Source organism: Natrix helvetica (assembly GCF_964273705.1).
Source record: "Natrix helvetica genome assembly, chromosome: Z".
Classification (NCBI taxonomy): domain Eukaryota; kingdom Metazoa; phylum Chordata; class Lepidosauria; order Squamata; family Natricidae; genus Natrix; species Natrix helvetica.
This window is the reverse complement of record NC_138554.1, coordinates 134,929,649-134,952,815: the sequence shown is the minus strand read 5'-3', so window position 1 is coordinate 134,952,815 and position 23,167 is coordinate 134,929,649. Positions and strand designations below refer to the sequence as shown.

General features: G+C 38.9%; 1 protein-coding gene across 1 annotated transcript in view; it reads left to right on the top strand.

Annotated features, from left to right (window-relative positions):
- The window catches only part of LOC309401147 (sodium channel protein type 5 subunit alpha-like), a 372,397-nt gene that overhangs the window by 312,008 nt on the left and 37,222 nt on the right, over positions 1 to 23,167 (top strand). Inside the window, 2 exon segments of the mRNA XM_081970165.1 lie at positions 1,840 to 1,994; positions 2,995 to 3,168. Of these exon segments, the coding sequence (XP_081826291.1) occupies positions 1,840 to 1,994; positions 2,995 to 3,168 (329 nt within the window).

Sequence of the window (23,167 nt, the reverse complement as noted above, 5' to 3'; positions counted from 1 at the left end):
TCTAAATTATCCTGAGTACGTCTGCAAATATTTGGCATTAGTTCTCATCAGCAATCTTCAAAGGGGCAGGATAGTTGATTTACCTCAAGGATGCACAGCCTGTCAGCCACATCGCCCAATTTCAAAATTGCTTTGTTCACACATAACCAGCTGCCAAACAAAACATACCTATGGCATCTATGCTTCAAGGAGTCTGTCCTTCAGTCCCATACATGCCTGTCATTCTACTCCCCTTTGGGTATCAGCATTGCACAGAGCAGAGAAAAGGAATAAGAAGTAATAAACCCAAAAAATTAAGGCATGTCGTTAAAAAAGAAAGGGACATATACAGGTAGCCCTCGACTTACAACAGACCTTTTACTGACTGTTCAATGTTATAAGGATACTGAAAAAATGAACAACAGAATAACAAGAAAACCCAGAACCTAGGAGAACTAGTTCAACCTGTGCTCAAGCAGAAGAAAAAGTGACATGACCACTTTTCACACTCACGACCATTGCAGCATCTCCATGGTCATGTGATCAAAATTTGAAAGCTTGGCAACTGGCTCATATTTATGGCAGTTTCAGGCTCCTGGGGAGGGTCATGTGATCCTTTGATGATCTTTGACAAGCAGTGTCAGTGGGAAATGACACTTAATAACCGTGTTACTAACTTAACAACTGCAATTCACTTAACAACTGTCGCAAGAGAGATCGTAAGATGGGGCAAAATTCAAATGTCTCGATTAGCAACAGAAATGTTGGGCTCAATTGTGGTCCTAACTCGAGAACTACCTGCATAGTTCCTGGGGGACCCCAAAGTGGCCCACAACACCCCCGTGGCATGAGCTACGTTGGTTTGCTTTTGGATCCGATTCATGGTCTTGGTCCTTAACTTGATGGCATGGATCCAAGGTGTCTGAGGAACCATCTCACCCAATGGGACTGGAACCCCTTACCTGAACTGGCAGAAGGGGCAAGTTGCAGACACCACTGGCCAAGGAATTTTGGAAGAGCCTTTTCTGCTGAGGCTCCCATCCTTTGGAACTCTAGGTGAGATCTGCACCCATCTTTTGGTCTTCTGGAAGGGTCTGAAGACCAGGCTCTGCCACCTGGCCTGGGGTCCCAATGGGGATGTGTCATTCTGGAGGTGATTAATGGGCTAAGATAAGACCTCTATTTCCTCCCCCCTTCTTTGCAACTTGCTGCCTTCTTCCCCATCTTTGTCAATGTTAAACCATTTGTTAGTGTTACTGTTTGCTATTTTAATCTTTTGATTACACATTGTTTTTATTGAATGTAAGCTGCCTAGATTCGCCTCTAGGAGAGATGGGTGGCATGTAAGCTAAATAAATAAATAAAGCTATTTCACTACCCTTGACTTACAACAGTTCATTTAGTGACCATTCAAAATTACAGTGACACTGAAAAAAGTGACTTACGGTAATTTTTCACACTTATGACCTTAGCATTATCCCCATGGTCACATAGTCAAAATTTAGATGCTTGGAAACTGATTTGTGTTGATGACGGTTTCAGTGCCCTGGGGTCAATTGGTCCCCTTTTGCGACCTTCCGACAAGCAAAGTCAACAGGGAAGCCAGATTCACTTAATAGCTGTATCACTAACTTAACAATTGCAGTGATTCACTTAACAACTGTGGCAAGAAAGGATGTAAAATGGGGCAAAATTCACTTAACAAATATCTCGTTTAATGAATTTTGGACTCAATTGTGGTCGTAAGTCGAGGACTAGCTATATTGCAAACCAATTATGCTTCTAAAATGGAACCACCAATACTAAATTCAATATTAAAGTGATTCTTCTGTCTTTTTGTCTTTTTTTGTTGTTGTTTAGCTTGTGTCCAGCTTCTCCCATGCTGTACACTGGATGTCACAAAATTCCCTGGCAAAGTTTGGTGGCGCCTGAGGAAAACCTGCTATCAAATCGTTGAACACAGTTGGTTTGAGACATTCATCATTTTCATGATTCTTCTCAGCAGTGGAGCTTTGGTGAATATAAAACCTACAATTTCCTCCCCTTTTTTATAAAAAAATGCATGTGATTTGTGTTATTATCTCAGTATGTGGTTCCTCTTAGATATAATGGAAAACACTACCCATTGCTGGTTTTGAAGAAAGATTCAAGATTTATAATTGTCTTTTGTTGTCCATAAAGGGATGAATATGTCATTTTAGGAAAACCTTTATTTGGGGATGAGTTGTTAATTAGAGACCCTGAATTCTCTCCCTTAGTTGAAGAATTCCAAATATCTCAGTTTAGATCAGAAGTGTTCAATCTTGTCAACTTTAAGACTTGTGGACTTTGACTCCCAGAATGACTGGCTGGTGAATTCTGGGATTGAAGCCTACAAGCCTTAAAGTTGCTAAGGATGGACACCCCTGATTTAGACAATCCGGTACCAGTAGGCAAGTAGGATCTCTGAGTAAGAATGGAAAACAGTTGTTGGTCAAAAATATATATGCAACATTGGGGCTGAAAACTGATCCCCTGCTTGAGTAAGGGGTTGGAGTAGAAGACCTCCAAATTCCCTTCCAGCTGTAGAAAGAGTGCAGAGAAGAACAACAAAGATGATTAGGGACTGGAGGCTAAAATATATAAAGAACGGTTGCAGGAACTGGGTATGTCTAGTTTGATGAAAAGAAAGACTAGGGGAGATATGATAGCTGTGTTCCAATATCTCAGGGGCTGCCACAAAGAAGAGGGAGTCAAGCTATTCCCCAAAGGCAGGGCAAGAAGTAATGGATGGAAACGAATTAAGGAGAAAACCAACCTAGAAGTAAGGAGAAGAATTAATCAGGGGAACAATTTGCCTCTTGTAGTTGGTGGGTGCTCCAACACTGAAGGATTTCAAAAGAGATTGGACAACCATTGGTCTGAAGTGGTATAGAGTCTCCTGCTTGAGCAGGGGGTTGGACTAGAAGACCTCCAGGGTCCCTCCCAACTCAGTTATTTGTGGGAAATGCTTTAATATGCCACTTTGTCTCCCAGGCTTTTGAAGACATCTACTTGGACGAAAGGAAGAACATCAAAACCATGCTGGAATATGCTGATAAAATCTTTACCTACATCTTTGTTTTGGAAATGCTTCTGAAATGGGTGGCCTACGGCTTTAAGAAGTACTTCACCAATGCTTGGTGCTGGCTTGATTTCCTCATTGTGGCTGTAAGTACCGGGTTACTTTTCCAGATGTCATTGTACAGCAGTGCAGTGGTGGGCACAGATCGCTGGCTAAATATGGCTTAACCTTCCTTAGGGTGGTGTAAAATGAACCCATGGCATTAGGTGTTTACAAATTCTACGTAAGATGACATCTAAGTAAATTTGCCTTTTCAGTCTGGAATTAGATACCGGGATGTAAATATAGCTTTGAATGATCTCATGATTCAGCAACTTTTCTTTAGTATAAGAACATTAGGGATGTGAAATCACGATGGTTTGCAATTGCAGCCCCTTCCTTAAGTAGTTTTGAAGAAAAATGTAAGTTTACTTCCTCTCTAGCATCTTTTTGTTTTTTTCCTCTTTAGTAAGATTTATCCAGAAGAAAGGGACAGGGTTACAAGAATTCCAGCAACTGAACTGGACTTTGAGAGACAAAAGTACCCCATATATTACAGTGGAGACTTTGTAAGGTCTTTCTTACAATCTTCTGTGGCTTGGCAAGGAGACAGATCTTTTCACCAGTAAACAGGGAAGCTTATAACTGGGCATAATTAGAATTGTAAGAAACCAAATTTCATACTACATTGGGAAAACAAAATCCCCATGACTATAATAATTAGAAAAAACTTAATTCCCCAATAATGTAGTCCCTCGTTCCTGTCTCCCCAGTCTCTTCTCAACATCCATATGATCCTCAACTTAGAACTATAATTGGGACAGAACTAATGTTGCTAAACAAAGTGGTTATGAAGTGACTTGTGCCCAATTTTACAATCTTTTTTGCCATGGTTATTAAGTGCAGTTGTTAAGCGATTCATGCGACTGTTAAGCGAAGGCAGCTTTCCCCGCTGACGTTGCGAGTCAGAAGCCAGATGGGAAAGTCACAAAGTGATTTCATGACTCCAGGATGCTACCACTTTAATTACATGTGGATTGCCAAGCACCTGAATTTTGATCATATGGCCATGGGGATACTCAAAGGGTTGTATGTGTGAGGACTGATCATATATCACTTTTGTCAGTGCCATTGTAACTTCAAACGGTCGCTAAATCAATGGTTGTAAGTCAAGGACTACCAGTTCTTGAGTCCTAAGACAAATATTTCTAAAGTCATTTCTTCACAAGCAGCCTACAGTATTTTCCAGACTCCCAAAATAGCAGAGATGAAGATAATATTATTTCAGTGATGGCTGCTACGAAGACACTGGAAGTCCCTGGTAGGAAAATGACCTTTGTTGAACTTTGCAACAATTCAGTCCTCAAGAAATGCTGAATTTCTCTTTCTGAAAACTCTGTTCAGGCTTTAAGAATTTAGCTCATCAGAATATTTCCATGAAGAAAAGGATTAATAGTGGCATAAAGGGTGGTCCTAAAAGAAGGTCAATGCTCAGATTTTAGGATAACAAGTTTAGACAGGTTGTCAGGAAATACTTCCATCCCTAGTTTACTTCTAAAACAGTGGAAGCGTCTCAGGTTAGTTGGGAACAAAACAGACTCCTTAATGGTAGAAGAAAGTTTCGGATTGGTCAATTTTTGTTTGAAGACGGAAAAAGAACAAGAACTTTGATTTTCATAATTTTATTTATTTATCAAACTTTCTAACTGCTCATCTTCTTCATAGAGGAGCTTTAGCAGGTAACTCTAGAAAACCTTTCATGTTCCATGGTCATTGTACAGGTAGTCCTCAACTTGTGACCGTAATTGAGCCTGCAACTAGGGTTATAAATTGCCACAATCGTTAAGCATTAAATGACTGGGACAGATTTTTACGACCTTTTTTGTTGTAGTTCTTAAGTGAATGCAGTGGTCGTTAAGGGAAGCTATTTTTCACTATAGGCATTTCCTTTGCAGAAAATCAGTAATAAAAAGCAGTTTCTGGCAAAAAGTATTGTAAATCGTGGTCATTTGATAACAGGGAGGGGTTTGTGGCCATTGGAGCATTGCACTCAAGTCATAAGTACCTTTATTTCGTAACTTTGAATGGTTGCTAAGTGACATGTCATAAGTTGAGGACCACCTGTACTGGCTGCTTACATGCCTAAAATACTTTAGGAGAAAATTTACTTGCAGGGAGCTGCCTTAACATGGATGTATTTGTTTGACTGATTACAACTATATCTTTGCCACTTTAGTTGGGCTTTCAAAGTAATAATGAAATGGATAAGGTACAGCAAAATGTAAATAAATTTCAATAAACCATAATTAAACCATCCTCTAACTTTAAATATCATTAAACCACAGTCAACTTTTTCCATACATGTGCAGATGCCTACTTAACCACATCTCTGGATCTCCAGCACCTTATTTATACAGCTAAATTTCCAACAGCTTTCTGAAAGTTACTGGTGAACACACTGTTCGTATTTTTGAGGGTAGTTGGCTTCCTGGGTAGGGGGCTACCCCAGATAATTCTGTCCTCCAAAGTAAATATCCAGACCTCTGGGGACTTTTTGCAACTATTCAGGTTTTTAATCATCTCTATTTTTGCCTGTATTTTAACCATACTGGCTTCTTCATCCTTCTTTTCCCCAAATTCAGATTTTCTAAGTAAGTAAGTAAGTTGTATAGTATGCTCAAATGAAAAGGAAAGTACACCCTCTTTGAATTCAATGGTTTTACATATCAGGATACAGTAAAAACCATCTAGACCTTAGCAATTCTTAAAAATAGGTAGATAAAACCTCAGATGAATAACAACACATATTACACCATGTCATCATTTATAAGCAGCTTGGCTATCTCATAATTTAATAAACTTTACACCCTCTGACAATTTTACCTTTTTCTCCTCTTGTTTGAAAATATTTTGATATTTTTTTAAAAATTACATGTCATATATTAAAAAAAAAACTAATTCTGAAAGCAAATTGCATTTATCAAATGACATAATAGTAAGTGGGAAACAAATGCAAGGTGGGATCTACCCCCATGAAGTATTTCTGCTGAGCATTGCTAAGGATTGGGAGGTATAATTCTAGTCTTCATTGCCCCTGCAAAATAATTTTTATCCTCTTCTTAGAGGATAGGGGCTTGAATTTGATACATGATTTTCCCATTTTGATCAGTTTCTAAGACCGAGGAAAAAGGATGAGGGGGAGATAGGTTGATGAACGTGCGTGTACTGCAAGTCACACTCATGTTGCAATAGCATTGTCAAACCATCTTTGCTGCTCTTCCATCAACCATAGGACCCCCAGCAGTGCCCCAGGGAATATTTTGCACATTAATGACTTAGGCCAACGTTCAGTTTTGGAGAGGAGGAGAGCTCTGTGCATTGGGGAGTGCCACTGCCTTGAAACAGAGTTTTTAGAATAGCTGCTACTGTAGGAGAAGAGCAAGCAGCAGAGCTTGGGGGGTGGGGGTGGGGGGGGGAGAATTAAACATGTCATCAGCTTAGAATCGATATGTTGTCACAAGATGTCCAAGTCCAGCCCCTCCCCCCTTGAATTCCATTGATTTTTATCTCATGCCAATTTAGAGCTGACCATGGGTTGACTACATCGTTGCATATAGGTTTGAGCAATAAATCTTCTGAACTTCTCAGCTTAACATATATAGTCTTTTACACCTGACTTTAATCTAGTAACTCTCAGTCAGCACTGAATTGATGTTAGCTAAGGGCCAAATGAATTCAAGGGGAGCTGGACTTGGGATCATGTGTGGCAACTTAAGGACTCTAAGCTGATGACACACTTGACCCTCACCTGCCAGCTCTTCTCCTTCTCTTCTCCTATAGCTACAGATCATCCGTTTGCAACTATGTGGTTGGTTGGTTGGTTGTAACTGCTACTTGGAGAACTAAGACAGGATTCATTCCAGTTATGCAGATGGGTAGACCTCACTTAGTGACGATCCACTCTCATTTTGGAAACATCTTGCACACAGGTAGTCCTCAACCTACGACCCCAATTGAGTCCAAAATTTATGTTGCTAAGTGAGAAATTTGTTAAGTGAGTTTTGCCCCATTTTACAACCTTTCTTGCCATATTTGTTAAGTGAATCACTGCAGGTCTTAAATCAGTAACACGATTGTTAAGTGAATCTGATTTCCCCCATCATGAATGTTAGTTGTCAAGCAGCCGAATGTAAATCACATGACCATGGGGATGCTGCAGTGGTCATAAGTGTGAAAAATGGTCAAAAGTCACTTTTTTCAGTGCTGTTGTAACTCTGAACGGTCACTAAATGAACCATTGTAAGTTGAGGACTACCTGTAGTTCTCTTTTCCCTAGGGAGGCATCAATCTCACCTACAGAGCCATAAGCATTTGCAGAGCTGGCTGGACTCTGGCAACTGTCAATCACTCTGCTATGAACATACCAACCCAAAGAATTTTTGTAGGCCCAGATAATGCTTAATCAACAACTCTAATTTAAGCCCATAAACATTTGCCCTGGCATTCTTGAAATTGTCCTCTTTAAAAATCTTCCTCTTTTTTTTTTTTTTTTTGCATGCTAAATGCAAACACTGGAAGTCTTTAAGAAGATGTTGGATAGCTATTTGTCTGAAACGGTATAGGGTTTCCTGCCTAGGCAGGGGGTTGGACTAGAAGACCTCCAAGGTCCCTTCCAACTCTACTATTGTATTGTATTGTATTGTAAATTTATCTGCCCTCGGAAAGGCATTTTTTGCTCCCTTTTCATGATTGGGATTACAAGGAATAACAAACCCGAGCAGAAAGTTAAATCACGCTTAACACTTCCTGGTGGGTTTTTTTTTTTTTTAAATCATCATTCTCAACTAAAAACTTATTTCCTTTATGACCTGCACACGGGTGCTAAGGGAAGATAAATCTTTTATTTACTCTTGTATTTTTATCCTTTCCTTCAGCCAAACAAAGCTCGGAGGGTCTTCGTAATCATAACCCTAATCTTGATTTAAAATTAATAAGTTCTGCTTCTTTGGAGCATGCTTTTTAGATGTCATGGCATGGGAGGGAAAAGAGTTTTGGGAGCAGAAGAAAGGAAAGCAAATCTCTTTTTGTATTTTGGGGGATTTAAGGTGAGATGGAAAGATTGTGGTTTCCTCTCTTTCCGATATCTTCAAGAGAAAGGAGATAAATGAGAAATGGAGGTGGATCACTTACCTTTTCTACTAAATTATTTTTCATAGTTGATGGAAGGATCTTTTTTCCCTCAGAAATTCCTTCTATTCAGCTCAGTTCAGAAATAACTCTGCTGATGCCATACTGTCGTGGAGTGATCCAGCAGCAAAGACTACTAAAAAAAAGTAGTTAATTGTTTTATCCCATCTTTCAACCTGAAGCAGTTGTAAACTCAACCCAGGTTTGGTTCAGAGAGATTAAGGTGCCACATAGCAAGTTGGTCAAAATGTATATGAAAATTAGAAATTGACTGACCAGAGCAGGAGTTTGAGACATTTTACAGCCAGTGGGCATATTAGAAATATGTGGGCATTCTTACAAAATCATTGCCACATAAGATTAAGTCTCTCTTATGGGACATTGTAGTTAGTAGGGGCGGGGGCGGGTGTGCATAAGTGCATTTATGTTCCCATCGTCCCTATCACTGTATTTTTATTCTTTTATTCTTGTTCTCATTTTTGTTTGATAAATTCTAATAAATAAATAAATAACCAGTTATAAAACGCTGATTTATTTTATTTATTAGTATCCAGTTTTTATTATTTTTACAAATAACTCAAGACGACAATTTTATCTAACCCTCCTTCCTTCTTCTGTTTTTCCCACAACAACAACCCTGTGAGGTGGGTTCTGATTGACCTTAGTCACCTAGTTGGATTTCATGGCTAAGGCAGAACTGGAAATCACTATCTCCTGGTGATTAGTCCAAGGTCACCCAGCCGGCTTTCATGATTAAGTTGGGACTAGAACTCACAGTCTCTCACTTTCTAGCCTGGTGCCTTAACCACTTGGCCAAAGTGGCTCTCTGACTACTAAAATGTTACCTGCATCCTCTTCTTCTACTCCCTATTCTACCAGGTTAGGCAGCTGTCCAATATTTTGTATTTTCTAAAGAAGAATTTTTTGTCCCATGTCGGAATTTTCTTCCTAATACCTTGGTTTTCCACTGTCATTCAAGGCTGATCACACTGGGCCAATTCCATACAAAGTACAAATCTCCCCAATTTATAACCTTAGTTTGTGAAAGTCACCAAGTTACTCTGTGAATCTGGCCTGATTTTTCATTATCATAGTTAGGTAAGGATAAGCAGTAAGCAGTGCTGCCTTCTGGCTCTCCCGATAAAAGCTGGCTAAAAATATTCATAAATGAATATCGTTATGTTGAGAGGCAAGCACAGCCTTTTATTATTTATTTCATTAGGCTGCCTCCCCATGCCTTTTGTGTGTAATTCAAGAGTAGGAGTAGACAAACAAATGCCTTTTGTCTCGTTCTTTAATTTTCTTCAATCTCTTTTTGAGGAAATCGGCAAACGTTGGTCCTTGCTTGGTTAAAATAAAATAAAAGCAAGTCCTTGTCCACCTGTATCAGCCAAATCGCAACTTTCCCCAATTTTGAAAACTTTGAACTCACTCCTCAATGGCTTTTTAAAGAAAACTTGGGGTGGGTGGAATCTGAATTTATTGACATACAGGGAGTCCTCAACTTACGATCACAACTGGGACCACAATTTATATTGTTAAGCAAGGCGGTTGTGTAAAATGAGTCATGCCCAAAATTGCAAACTTATTTGCCATAGTTATTAAGCAAATTACTTCAGCCACTAAGTGAATCATGGGGCGTTAAGCAATTCTGGCTGTCCCCATTGACTTTGCTTGTCAGAAGCCAGCTGGGAAGTTCATAAAGGGTGATCGGATGACCCTAAGATGCTGCAATTATTCTAAATACATGCCAGTTGCCAAGCACTCATGTTACTATGGATATTATGTCAGTCATAAATGCAAGGACCAATTGCAAGTCACTTTTTTTGCGGTGCCATTGTAATTTCAAATGGCCGCCAAGCGAATGGTCAAGGACTATATTCTGTACACACAGATGGATATACAAAGCTAAAAAAAAATATCCAAATTTTTCATAACTAAATTTTGAGAACCTTTTTGGCAGCATGCCAAATCTAATTGATTAGGTTTCAATTTTACTTCCACCTCTTTCATTGGACTTGAGATTGTTCTTTTTTTTCCTGCTTCTGAAGAATTTTGCAAAGCTTCTTAAATTCATAACCAATAAAAGGAACCTGTGCAGATTCAGATCCATCCTTAGTCAGGGGAAGCCCGTGTCAAGTAAGGTTTGCTTCTGAATGCTAAAAGCAATTTAAAAGCGTAGCTAAAACCACTTTTCCTTTTAAATTAACCCTTGCAGCTTCCCCCCCTTTCTTCCCCCTCGTACTTTAGCCCAATCAGATCTTTGATTCAGGTATGTAGCGAGCCAAGACCATTTCATCTCTGTGAATTACTGAAGCCAATTCTTCTTGTAAAGCTGGGCATCAGAGAAGCTACAGTAATACATCAAATAAAGTCTATTTTTGTCCGGGAGAGAATCCCTGAAGATGTGCTTTGATAATGGACTCTAAAACATCACAGATTTTGCCTCTACTGCAAAAAGGGAGGAATAATGGGGGGAGAGCTACATATGTAAAAGGAATGTATTATTGATTGTATAGGCACAACCAAAGCAGGAAGGGGAAATGACACCAGCCATAGCATGCAGGACAAGGCGATATGTCCCCTGATTTCTGTTCGTTGTTTAGGTAGAGAAACTTTAAGTCCATATCTGAATTCAGGAAATGCAAGTTAGATTAGCTCAACTTAACAAAAGTTACTTTTGCTATGTAAATGAATGTAGGAAAATCCTTTAAAAAAATAAATTATAGGTGGTCCTTGATTTATGACTGGAATTTTCATTACTAAGCAATGCAGTCATTAAGTGAGCTGTGCCAGTTTTAGGACCTTATTTGCTGCAGCAGATCACACTTATTAAGTGAGACACTGCAGTTGTTAAGATGTTAAGTAAATCTGGCTTCCCTATTGTTTTTGCTTGTCAGAAGCTCCCAAAAGGGAATTGCATGACCCCAGGACACAGCAACCGTCATAAATATGAATCAGTTGCCAAGCATCTGAATTTTGATCACATGACCCTGAGGATGCTGCAACAGACATAAGTGTGAAAAATGGTCATAAGTCACTTTTTTCAGTACTGGTGTAAATTTGAACCGTTCACTAAATGAACCGTTGTAAGATGAGGACTACCTGTAGCTTTCTTAGCTCCATTTAATTACATAATAGGAACACAGCATGTAAGCGATAAAGTATAGGTGTAACATAAATTCTTGTGCCCGCATCTTATGATTATGACCACATGTTCAACTGCAAGTTTGTGGTTTCTTTATCAAGATTTCCACAACTCTTGCTAAGACCTGAATTTTATTTGTTATTTCAACATAAAAACCTTTAGACCCATTGTCAAGAGTTATCAGAATCTTGATCAACTGTATGAACCTTTCAGAGTATCTACTTTGAATTCATAACACTTCAGCTTATTATAGAGGAAAGACCCAAATAGGAATTTCTAACGCTTGCCTGTCGTACAGATTTCAGAAAATACCTATAAGGGGAAGCCAAGAAAAAGAGGTAACCCTTGGCAGAGCATTCGATTTAGCAACATCTCATTCAGACAGGAACCCAATTGAGTGCCAGTCGTCTGCCACATCATCTTCAAAACGAAGCTGCCATATGGAGTAAATATATTGATGGCATGAAACGACTTTAATTGTTTTCTGAGTTTTCTTTCTCCGGTTGATTAGCAAGATGCAGTTTGTGTGGCCTGAGCGGTAATTGGGCAATCTGCTATAATCAGTTATTCTCAAAGAGGCTCTAGCAAAATTCAAAGCATGTCTCCTTTTTTATGCTTTTCTTTTGTGGAGCTGTTTTAAAGTTTCTTTTGAAAAGGTATTGAATTTCCTACTCATCTTTATAAAAAGGAGTAGGTGGGGGAAATTGCAGAGTGCTTCCAGGAAAACGAAGAGGCATCAAATGGAACAGTAATGATGTTTCTACTCTTAATACGGTGCCTTTGGAGAGGGCTGAAAGAGAGACTTAGAGAATTTGGTAAGACACAGAGAGTGATCTGCCCTCCCTACTTTTTCCTTCTAGCGAGAGGGCAGTTATGTGTGTAAACCTAAGACATGATGAAAACTCCCTAAATGCACAACACAGAGGCAAAATGAACAGAATAGACTACAAAATAACAGAGTTGGAAGGGACCTTGGAGGTCTTCTAGTCCAATCCCCTGCTCAGGCAGGAAACCCTGTACCGTTTCAGAAAAATAGCTGTCCATCTCTTCTTAAAAACTTCCAGTGTTGGAGCATTCAACAACTTCTGGAGGCAACTTCTGTTCCACTGATTAATTGTTCTAACTGTCAGGAAATTCCTCCTTAGTTCTAAGTTGCTTCTTCCCTTAAAATAGTTTCCATCCATTGCTTCTTGTCCTGCCTTCGGGTGCTTTGGAGAATAGGTTGACCCCCTCTTTTTTGTGGCAGCCCCTTAGATATTAGAACATTGCTATCATGTTACCTCTAGTCCTTCTTTCCCTTAAACTAGACATACCCAATTCTTGCAACCATTTTTCATATATTTTAGCCTCCAGCTCCCTTATTATCTTAGTTGTTCTTATCTGCACTCTTTCTAGAGTCTCAGCATCTTGCTTCAAGATGGAAACTTTGAGCATCTTAGCCCAAGCAATTCCCCAGAAATGCTGGAGAATTCCTTGAAGTCTGGCCCTCTAACCAATTGGCCAGCCACAGACACATAGACATAAACAACATCTACATACTATTCAAAAGAGGCAATTAAAAAGATAAAAAAGAAAGAAAAAGAACAAAGCACCTCCTCACCGGCAATAGCACCCATATGAACAGAGATTAACACTAAGATTAATACTAGATCAATAATCAGGAAGGAAACAATACCCCAATGACGAAACTACTCAAACAATCAAATAGTAAACAACAGCAAGGAACTACTGAAAATAACAATTCCCACCAATATTGATAGGGCAAACCACTTGTATATAAACAGAGAACAAACTCTGCTTCCTTATAACACTGATGATACTACCTAGTTTGATAAATAAATTTCTGCAAGAAAACAATGAAGCTCAGAGAGCACCATGGGCTGCATAGTCCACCTCCTCCTCCTCTCTGCAAACCTCACTCTATTGTAGTGTTGATTATATTATCTGGTTTGGTAACGAATGTCTGCAAGAAAACAACCAAATTCAGTGAGCACTAAGGATCCCACAACCCCAACTACAGAGGATTCCCTTCTATTAGTACAATTTCTGATGCTTGACAAATCACTTGTCCACAGATCCTATTTTATTCTAGACCTAGTGAATTTGAACTATTGGCACAGTTTGGAGCAAGAAAAATTAAAATGCCATATGATCGTTTCAGATCTTTTGATATCCTACTTTTCTTCCCACCAAGTCCATTTTCTAGCAACAAAGTGGATTGTGATGATCATAAAAGCAAACTACTCTCTTTGAACATATGATCTTTAAAAAAAGAACTTTCAGGATTTTAAAAGTAATGAAATAACCATTAGTTTTAAAAATAATTATCAGATCAAATAAAATCAGACCAACAGCCAATTAAAATGATAAGAACAAGCACTGTTTTTCTGATTTAAAAATTAATTGAATTAATGGTGGCTAAATATTGACTGAGATGACTTCCCAGATTTATTTAGGGGAAGGTAGGGAGTAGGAATGCTTCCAAAAATAAAATTAATCAGGTTAATGTAAAGATGGCTATTCATTGCAGTTCTAGGACCGGAGGTAGCAAATTACAGGTCTTGAATTTTCCTTCCAGGCACATTTTAGAAGCCCCTATATAACATGGATTCCCAAATTTGGCATCTTTAAGACTTGTGGATTTCAACTCCCAGAATTCCACAGTCACCCATGCTGGCTGGGGAATTCTGGGAGTTGAAGTCCACAAGTCTTAAAGTTGCCAAATTTGGAGAACCCTGCGCTATAGCAATCCTCCAAGCAAGTGCATTTCTAGAGGGTGGAGGGCAATGCAAACTATCAAGATAAGGGTACAACCGAAGCCCCATCCATTTTTAATGTGTATTGGGCAGAGCACAGATATATAGAAAGGACAAGGTTTAGATTGCATTGTTATCATCTCAGACAACAAAGTAAGTAAGCAAGCAATAAGCAGCAGGCAAATCAAGGAACCACCAAATCCACTCCCACCAGCACTGACAGATCAAACCCTATTCCTTTATTTGCACTGATGATGTTACCTGCTTTGGTAATGAAATGTCTGCAAGAAAATAACCAAGGTCAGAGAGCATCAGTGACCCCACAGTTCAACTCTGAGCTATAAAACTTGTCTTCTGTTGATAGGAAATTTAATTTATGCATTCTGCTTTGTTTCAAGAGCCAACTTGGGGGTCTCGAAGGATATATTCCTGTAGCTTTCTTTGCAACAATACAAAATAATTTTGCCCTTGCCTCCTTCTAGAGTAGCTTTTGACTAAGCAGCCTTGGGCCAAACTTGCTTTAACTTTACAAAATTAGCTAAAGCGAGAATAATCTAATTGTAGACTTCTATAAAACCCCAAAGGTGGCATTTTATTTTATGTTCCCTGCTGGTATCAGGGAACTTTCGTGACCTTGGCTAGACTCAGAAAGTAGGTAAAGAGAACAAAGCCTCCTTCAAATTAATTTTAATTCCTGGTGATTTCATACACTTTTGTGTAGCTTTCCTGGCAACACATGGAAATTGTTTTCTTGACTTTTTCGGAGTGTGGGAGATGTTTTATTCCACTTTCCAATCTAGTTTGGGATCTCTTGGTGGTCTCTCGTCCAAACAATAACCAGGCCTGACTCGCTTAGCTTCTGAACCCAGGTACTGTCCCTTTTTGAGAGCCATCTCCAAACCCCAAATGTAGGACAAAGGCTGTCATTCTATTCTATCACCACAGTGGTTATCCCACTTTTGACTGAGCAGGTATCATTGGGACAGCTGTCACTGGGGAGAAAGTGCAACAGGTAGTGGGCAAATGGTAAAAGCAGCATTGCACGTTCCTGCAATTAACCCCAAATTAGGGCTTTCTTTGGTCTCTGAGCTTGGTTGTTTTCTTGTAGACATCTCATTACCTAACTATATAACATCATCAGTGCTAGCAAGGAGCTCTCAATTGGATGATTGCACCTGGACACCTGTTCTCAACTTATATTCTAGTGGTTTAACCTGTCCTGAATATAAATTGAGAGCAAACCCCACTCCCTACTAGCACCGATAACGCTATCTAGTTGAGTAATGAAACTTCTGCAAGAAAACAGCTAAGCTCAGAAACCATCAAGGATCCCTCATTTTAATCCTGAGCTACAAATATTCTCCTTTATTGGTAGGCTTTCTGTCTCTCTTTGCTGCCCCCCAGTGGTTTCCTGGAGTGCTGCAGCCCAGATCAATCCGCTCTAAATTTTGTAGGAATACAATTAGGATCTACAATAAAATGTGATGGGAGGAGTAGGAGATACAAAATAGATCGTTTGAAGTACCATGTCTTTGCCACTAAGCAAATGCATTCACAGTGACATGAAAAGAAGAGTTGACTAATTGGCCTTTTGACAATTTGTATTTCCTGCCAAATTGTTGTTAACATCATGTGATTTAACAAAATCTGATGCGGTTCAAGAAAAGTGCTTAAGACAGTAGCAATTTTCAACATTTACATTCTGCATTGATTCTTTGTCACAGCTGGTAGCAATGATACTCTTTGCTTTAATTAATTAATAGGTTTGGGCTGCTTTCCTTTCGTAAGTTGTGCACAGTGCGATGTTACTCTATGAACTTCCCTCTTCTCCAAATCTGTTAAAATACAGCTTAATGAGAGGATTACATCATTGGTTTGGACATAGAGTGGAATGGGATGCTGAACTTCACAGATAGATCTGTGGTGTCTATACATGTCATGAAGTTGTCCGTTTCTAGCTCAGAATTGGCTACTTGTGGCCAAGGACACCTGTAGTATGTAGAAAAGATGAATATGGAGAAGAATTGAAAGAGGAGGGGGGAGAAACCGCTTTGCAATCAATATTTCCATCAGAAGCCAGCTTGATTTATTAGTTATCAGACTAGAAACAAGGAGGTTGTGAGTTCTAGTCCTACCTTAGTTATGAAAGTGGGCTAGGTGGCTTTTGGCCAATCACAAGGAGACTGTGAGTTCCAATCCTGCCTTAGCCATGAAAACCCACTGAATAACTTTGGCCTAATTGCTCTCTCCCATCCCAACCCTCTTCGTAGGGTTGTTGTTCTGGGGAAGATAAGAAAAAAGGGTATCATGTATGTTGACCATTTAGAGTTACTTATAAAGGCAAGATAAAAAAAATCTAACAAATAAACTGGCTTTTTCAGGTCAAGGTCTTGAGTTGTTCCTTATGTTTTTCCCTTGTCCAGGTGGCAATCATCCAAGTGGTGCTTCATTTGTTGAAGCCAACCAAAAGAAATAGGACAACTGTTAATATTTATTATTTATTTATATTTCATATTGTATTATGAAATCAAAATATTATATTTCCATTTTTATATATCACATTAGTGTTATTATCTTACTAATAACTGGCAATAACTGGGGTGGGTGGGTTGAATGCTAATGAAAGGACTCTAGTTGGTCCAAAATGCCACACTTATAAAAAAAATACTTGTCTTTTGCTCTTGCTTGTTAAAGTAAAAAAAACAACTTCGGAAATACATAGAGAACTAATGAGTGCTGCATAAGGATTGAATGGCTTCCTAGTGCTGTGCCTAGGAGAAATAGGAATTATGCAACCTGTCACCTCGAACTTAACCACCCAAATTATGCTTCCTACTGTTGAGTGGCTTTAACAGCCAGCAATGCCTAGGACATATGACATAATTCAAAGTGATCTTGATAAGTTAAAGAAATGGACTGGAAATTGCAGAATCGCATTTATCAATTGCAACGTCCTTGACTTAGAAAAAGAAATGAAATGGACTTGTATAGAAGGGTTGCTGGCTTTTTAACAATATTTGTGTAAAAGGTCTTGGAATGGGAGCCAATTAGAAGCTGAATATAAGCCAGCAGGGGTCCTGCAGCTACAAAAAAAGCAAATGCAATTTTAGGCCTCATAATTATGTACGTACTTTCTAAATCACAAGAATAAAATGTTTCCCTTGGCTCTGAACAACCTCAACATCAATCACTCTGACCACTTCTAGACACACATTTGAAGAAGGATTTATAGAGAAGAAAGGAAAAGTCAAAGGGAGGGCTAGGTGTTCTCTGAATTTGGCTGTTTTCTTGCAGACATTTCATTACCCAGCTAAGTAACATCATCAGTGCTAGAAGGGAAGGGGGATTGCTTTCTGCTTATATACAATGCCTTGCTCTTGTATATAAGCAAGTGGTTAACAGTGTTCTTGGTGCTTCCTTGATAGGAATATAAATATGATATGGATATGAAGGAACATGAAATGCAGGTAGTCCTTGACTTACAACCACAATCCAGCCCAGAATTTCTGTTGCTAACCGAGAACTTTACCCATTTTGCAAACGTTCGTGCTACAGTTGTTAAGTGAGACACTGCTTGTTAAGTTGGTAACACAGTAGCAAAGTGAATCTGGTTTCCCCATTGACTTTGCTTTTCAAAAGGGGACCACATGACCCTTGGACACTGTGACTGTCATAAGACAAGTATCTGAGTTTTGATCATGCGGCTATGGGGAGGCTGCAGTGGTCATAAATGTGAAGAATGGTCATAAATCACTCTTTTTAATGCTGTAATTTTCAATAGTCATTAAACTAATGGTTGTAAGTCGAGGACTATCTAGTGTAGTGTATGAAACAGTGGTTGGATAGTGAAAATTAACAATGAAGGTAGGTGGGCACTCCTTCATGTACTCAAGGTAAGACTGGATAAACAGTTTGTTATGGTTGCTGAACTAAGCAAAGGGTTGGATTTAATAACCCCAGTGACTATTTAAATCTAGGAATTTTATGTTTCTATTACTCTAATCTATGTTTGGCCTCCAATCTTTTTTTCCACCACAAGTGTGCTAGAAAAAATAATGGCCACCTACTTTTTTTGTCTCCTAATGTTAAAGTGTAACATTGCCACTTCAGTAAGTTTAGATCAGAAAGGAAATGTAATCAGATACAGAAGCAAAGGAAGTATAAAAGAATAACAGAGTCGGAGTCAGAAAGGAATGTTATACTTAATTAATGACCTTGGCCATCTTGAACAACTAATTTTATTTCTCAGTAGACTAAACCCATTGGTTTCTCCAGTGTTATAAAGCATGTTCTGTAAGTACGGGGGACTTCTATCCTTAACAGAAAAGAGCTAAAACTCCCAGCTCCATTTTGAGGATCTCAGAAGATCTGTTCTGTGGAGACCTCCGTAGAAAGACATTCCAGCAAGAGGAGCTTATGAGTATGACATTCAGAGGAAGAGAAAGGGTCACATAAATTCACCAAAAGGAGCCAGTTTTAACAATTTGTGTGGGTGGATGAAAATCTAATTGAAAAGCACAGGTATTCGTTTTTCTCCACTTGCTCAAGACAGTCAGTATGTGTTTTGAAATCTGCCTATTTCTTTTTTTTAAAAAAAAAAAACCCTCAGGTCACGCTAAATCAATACAAGACTTGTGTTGTTTGAATTTCTCATAGAAACATAATTTATCAAGGAGAAATGAAATCCTTTCAAAATCAGTAGATATAGATAGGTGCTTTTGACCCAAGGAAAATATCTTGTTTTTCAAGGCCTTGCCAATAATACAATCCTTTATAATGAATTCTTAGAATAAATATAGTGGAAATCTGTCAGCAGGGCAGAAACATGATTGTTGCATTTTGAAGTACCAATTGTCAGAGCAGCCATCTTCCTCATCCAAAGAGGACTTGAGTCCAAAGGAAAACGAAAGAAAAGAAAAAAAGGCCACCACAAGTCTTGTTAACAAGATCTTAACAAGCTAATTCAATCAGGATCCTAATGTTTTATAGACACTTGGAATGGAATAGATAAATATGGACTGGAATAGGAATAGGACAGAACAGAACAGAAAAACAGAATAGAATGTGGTTCTCGTCTTGGAACCAGAATTGAGTCTAAAATTTTGATTGCTAAGTGAAACAGTTGTTAAGTAGATTTTTCCCATTTTATGACCTTTATTACCATAGTTCTTTACTCGAAGTTGTTAAGTTAGTAACACAATTGTTAATGAATCTGGCTTCCCCATTGACTTTGCTGGTCAGAGGATCACAAAAGGTGAGATCACATGATCCGGGGACACTGCAACTGACAGAAATATAAAGCAGTTACCAAGCAACCAAATTTTGATCAAATCGCCATGGGGATGGCTGCAACAAACATAAATGTGAAAAACTGTCATAAATCACTTTTTTCAGTGATGTCATAACTTCAAACAGTCACTAAATGAATATAATGGAAGGGAAGAGAATAGAATACTTTATTTGGCCAAAGGTGATTACACACCCAAGGAATTTGTCTCCAGTGCATGAGCTCTCAGTGAACATACAAAATAATAAACTAATAATAATCATAATAATGATACCAATAAGAGAAAGAGAATCGTATTAGGGTTCACCAAACTGATCAGTATCTGAGCAATCGTTAGTCATTATTACATTTTGCAGGGTGTCCACCAATTTTTAAATAGAGAGGAAGAGGAAGGGAAAAGAAGTACTGCAAATCGATGACCCAGTCCTAGATAGGATCTTTATTCCCAAGAATACCTCTGAGTCCTACATCACCTCTAAAGATATGGATCTTTAGGAATTTAAATAAAAACCAATGCTATAATCGGTGCTTTGCTTAGAAAGCAGAATAACACCCCCCCCCCCCAAAAAAAGTCATAGAGAACCTGTAGTTGCCCCAGTGAGGTCTTGTCAAGGTGGATGTCAGGGGACAATCTGATCAATTTTGCTTTTTAGAGAAATTGATGTTTTATGACTGACCTTTATGGTAGCTGATTTGCATGCATGCCTATGAAACATTTTCAAAATTTTAAATGTGTCCATTGAACCAAAAAAAGGTGGGAATTCCCATGTTATATGGACAAATGGTATGATGTGGTATAAGGCAACTTATATTACTATTTTTTTAAAAAAAAAAGATCAAGGTTGTAAGAAAATAAGGGTAGGTGAACATTCCTTCTACTTTATTCTTTGCACTTCATCATTTGAATACCCCACCCCATCCCAGCCAGTTAACTGGACTATGACCCTTTCCCAGGTTTTACATACAAGGATGTGCATATATACAAGGAACTGGCAAAGGAACTGACTCACCAACCTTGAGTATGAAACGTTTCCATATGTTGTGCTGAAAAGAAATAATTGCCTGTCTTCTTTTACATTCCTGATGCAAGAAAAGAAAACTTATTCATTAAACAAAGCTGGAAATAGCGACAAATGAGCTGATATTAAGTTCATTGGTGGAAATGGAGAACATACTAATGAATTTTAACATGCTAGTTTTACCTTCCTTCCTTCCTGCTTTCCTTCCTCCCTCTCTCCTCCCTCCCCCTCTCTTTCCCATTCTCCCTCTCTCCTTCCCTTATTTTTCTCATTCTCCTTCCTTCCTTCTTTCTTTCCTTCCTCCTTCCTTCCCCAAACTTCTCCCTATAATAACTTTCCACCATCCATTTTCTTCCAATATATTTCAGTAATTCTGCAATAGACATAACGTACAGCTGTCTGTGTAAGGATATATAATACCAGGTGCTTTCACAAAACCTCCTTGATCAAGCGGACCTTAGTTTTCTCCCCCAGTGCTCTAACGATGCTTGCTGTCATTCAACAGTTTCTAATCATGCATTTGGCTATCCCAAATGTGGTAAGTGTGGAAGTTATGGCAATAAAGGGCCGGGTTATCATAACTGTCATGCAACATTATGAAAGAGAGGGCAAACTTGTCACCTATTGCGATTGAAGGCAAAGACTAAAAGGTGAGATTTAAAGAAGAGAAAAGAAGCTTCAGGCTGAAGGATGGAGAGTCCTTCTAGATGGTAAGCAGCCGTTAAGCAGAGGAATGGTCTCCCTAGACCAAGGGGAGGCTCTGCTTGCTGGGGGTTTCCAAACAGAATCTGGACGGTTGGTAGTTTAGTAGATCCCTGCACTGGGATGGGAGTTGACTAGATCAGTGGTTCTCAACATTTTCTTCACCATGAACTTCCTTTAAATACCATTTGTGGCCATGAACCATGGCCACGGACCAAGACATAAGTCAAGATTCAAAGTATTAGAAAGCACAAATCATGCGGTGATGACATCGTGCCCCTGTGAGCCACATGTTGAGAACCACTGGTCTAGGCGATCTCTAGAAAAAGGAAGGGGGAAATTGCCATTCTGCTTGCTGTGATACCAATTCTGAAATTGCCCAGCCAAGAGTTGGAGGTTGAACTAAAATTCCCTACCACCAACTCATTTCCACTACCCACCGTTCCAGATTGCAAAGTAGAAGAATAGCTAGTAGCCACCTATTGGGTATGGCTGGGAATTGTGCGATGTAATTTCCAGAGAGTTGTTGGAGCGAGATTATGGCGTCTTCTTTTGATCACTATGCTCTTTGGATTCTTTTTCTCCCACCCCACCCCCCCACCCCCACCTTCCCGTTTTGATCAGAATTGGTTTATCTCTTTTTTCATCAATGGCTTCATTTTTAAATTTTTTAAAAATCGCAGCTAGAACTTTCTCCCCAAACTTAATTCTACCACACAATTTACCCTTCCTTCCTTCCTTCCTCCCTCCCTCCCTTGTTTCCTCGAAGCAAGCTGAGGAGAAATGACTTTCCTACGAGTATAATTTTATATTTATTACAAACATAACCCACTCACAATCCACATTCATGCTGTTTTGAAATTATTGAAATCTATCCTGGTTATTGGAATCTTTCCCTAAGTCACTATTATTTCACCCTTTCTTTTTTTCGCCCCTCCTGTCTTTCTTTTAAAAAATCCTGTTGTTGCTTATCTTGAACAATAATTTCAAATTCCATTCAATCTGCACAGATTTCAGTTATTTGCCAGATAGCTTCAATTCTCGGTTATGACCACCTCGCTGCTATGAAATCCCTGCGAACACTCAGGGCCTTGAGGCCCCTCCGAGCCTTATCCCGGTTTGAGAGCATAAGGGTAAGGGTTGAAACCTTTCCATGTCTATGCAGTGTGTTCCTCTAAAATAACCATCACCTTCTCTCTCTGTCTGTCTGTCTGTCTGTCTCTCTCTCTCTTTTGCAGGGGACAACAAACATGGCAACTTCATTTCACAGTCAGCACAAACTGTGTAATTTTTCAGGGAAAGGGTCTCCCAGGCAGGCTAACTTCTATGGCAACAGCAATGTTGCAGGTGCTGGGGGGGGGAAGGTTATTTGTGTTTGTAATGCCTGAGGGTGTATGAGGGTGTAATGTATGGGGGTGCACGTCTATGTGTGAGGATAGATGATAGATAAATAGCATGGATAGGTAGATAGGGGGGGGGAGAGATAGAGAGAGGGGGGGGTAGATAGATGATAGATAGATAGATGATAGATAGATAGATAGATAGATAGATAGATAGATAGATAGATAGATAGATAGATAGATAGATGATAGATAGATAGATGATGATAGATAGATAGATAGATAGATAGATAGATAGATAGATAGATAGATAGATAGATAGATAGATAGATAGATGATGGATAGATAGATATAGATAGAAGAGAAAGAGAAAGAAAGAAAGAAGAAAAAAGAAAAGATAGGATGGAAGGAAAGAGAGATGAGAGAGAAAGAGAAAGAAATATAGGATTGAGATAGATGATAGATAGATAGATAGATAGATAGATGATAGATAGATAGATGATAGATAGATAGATAGATAGATAGATAGATAGATATAAATAAAAGAGAAAGAAAGAAAGAAGGAAAGAGATAGGATGGAAGGAAAGAGAGATGAGAGAGAGAAAGATAAAAAAGAGAGAGAAATAAGATGGAGAGAGAGAAATAGGAGAGAGAGAGAGAAAGAGAA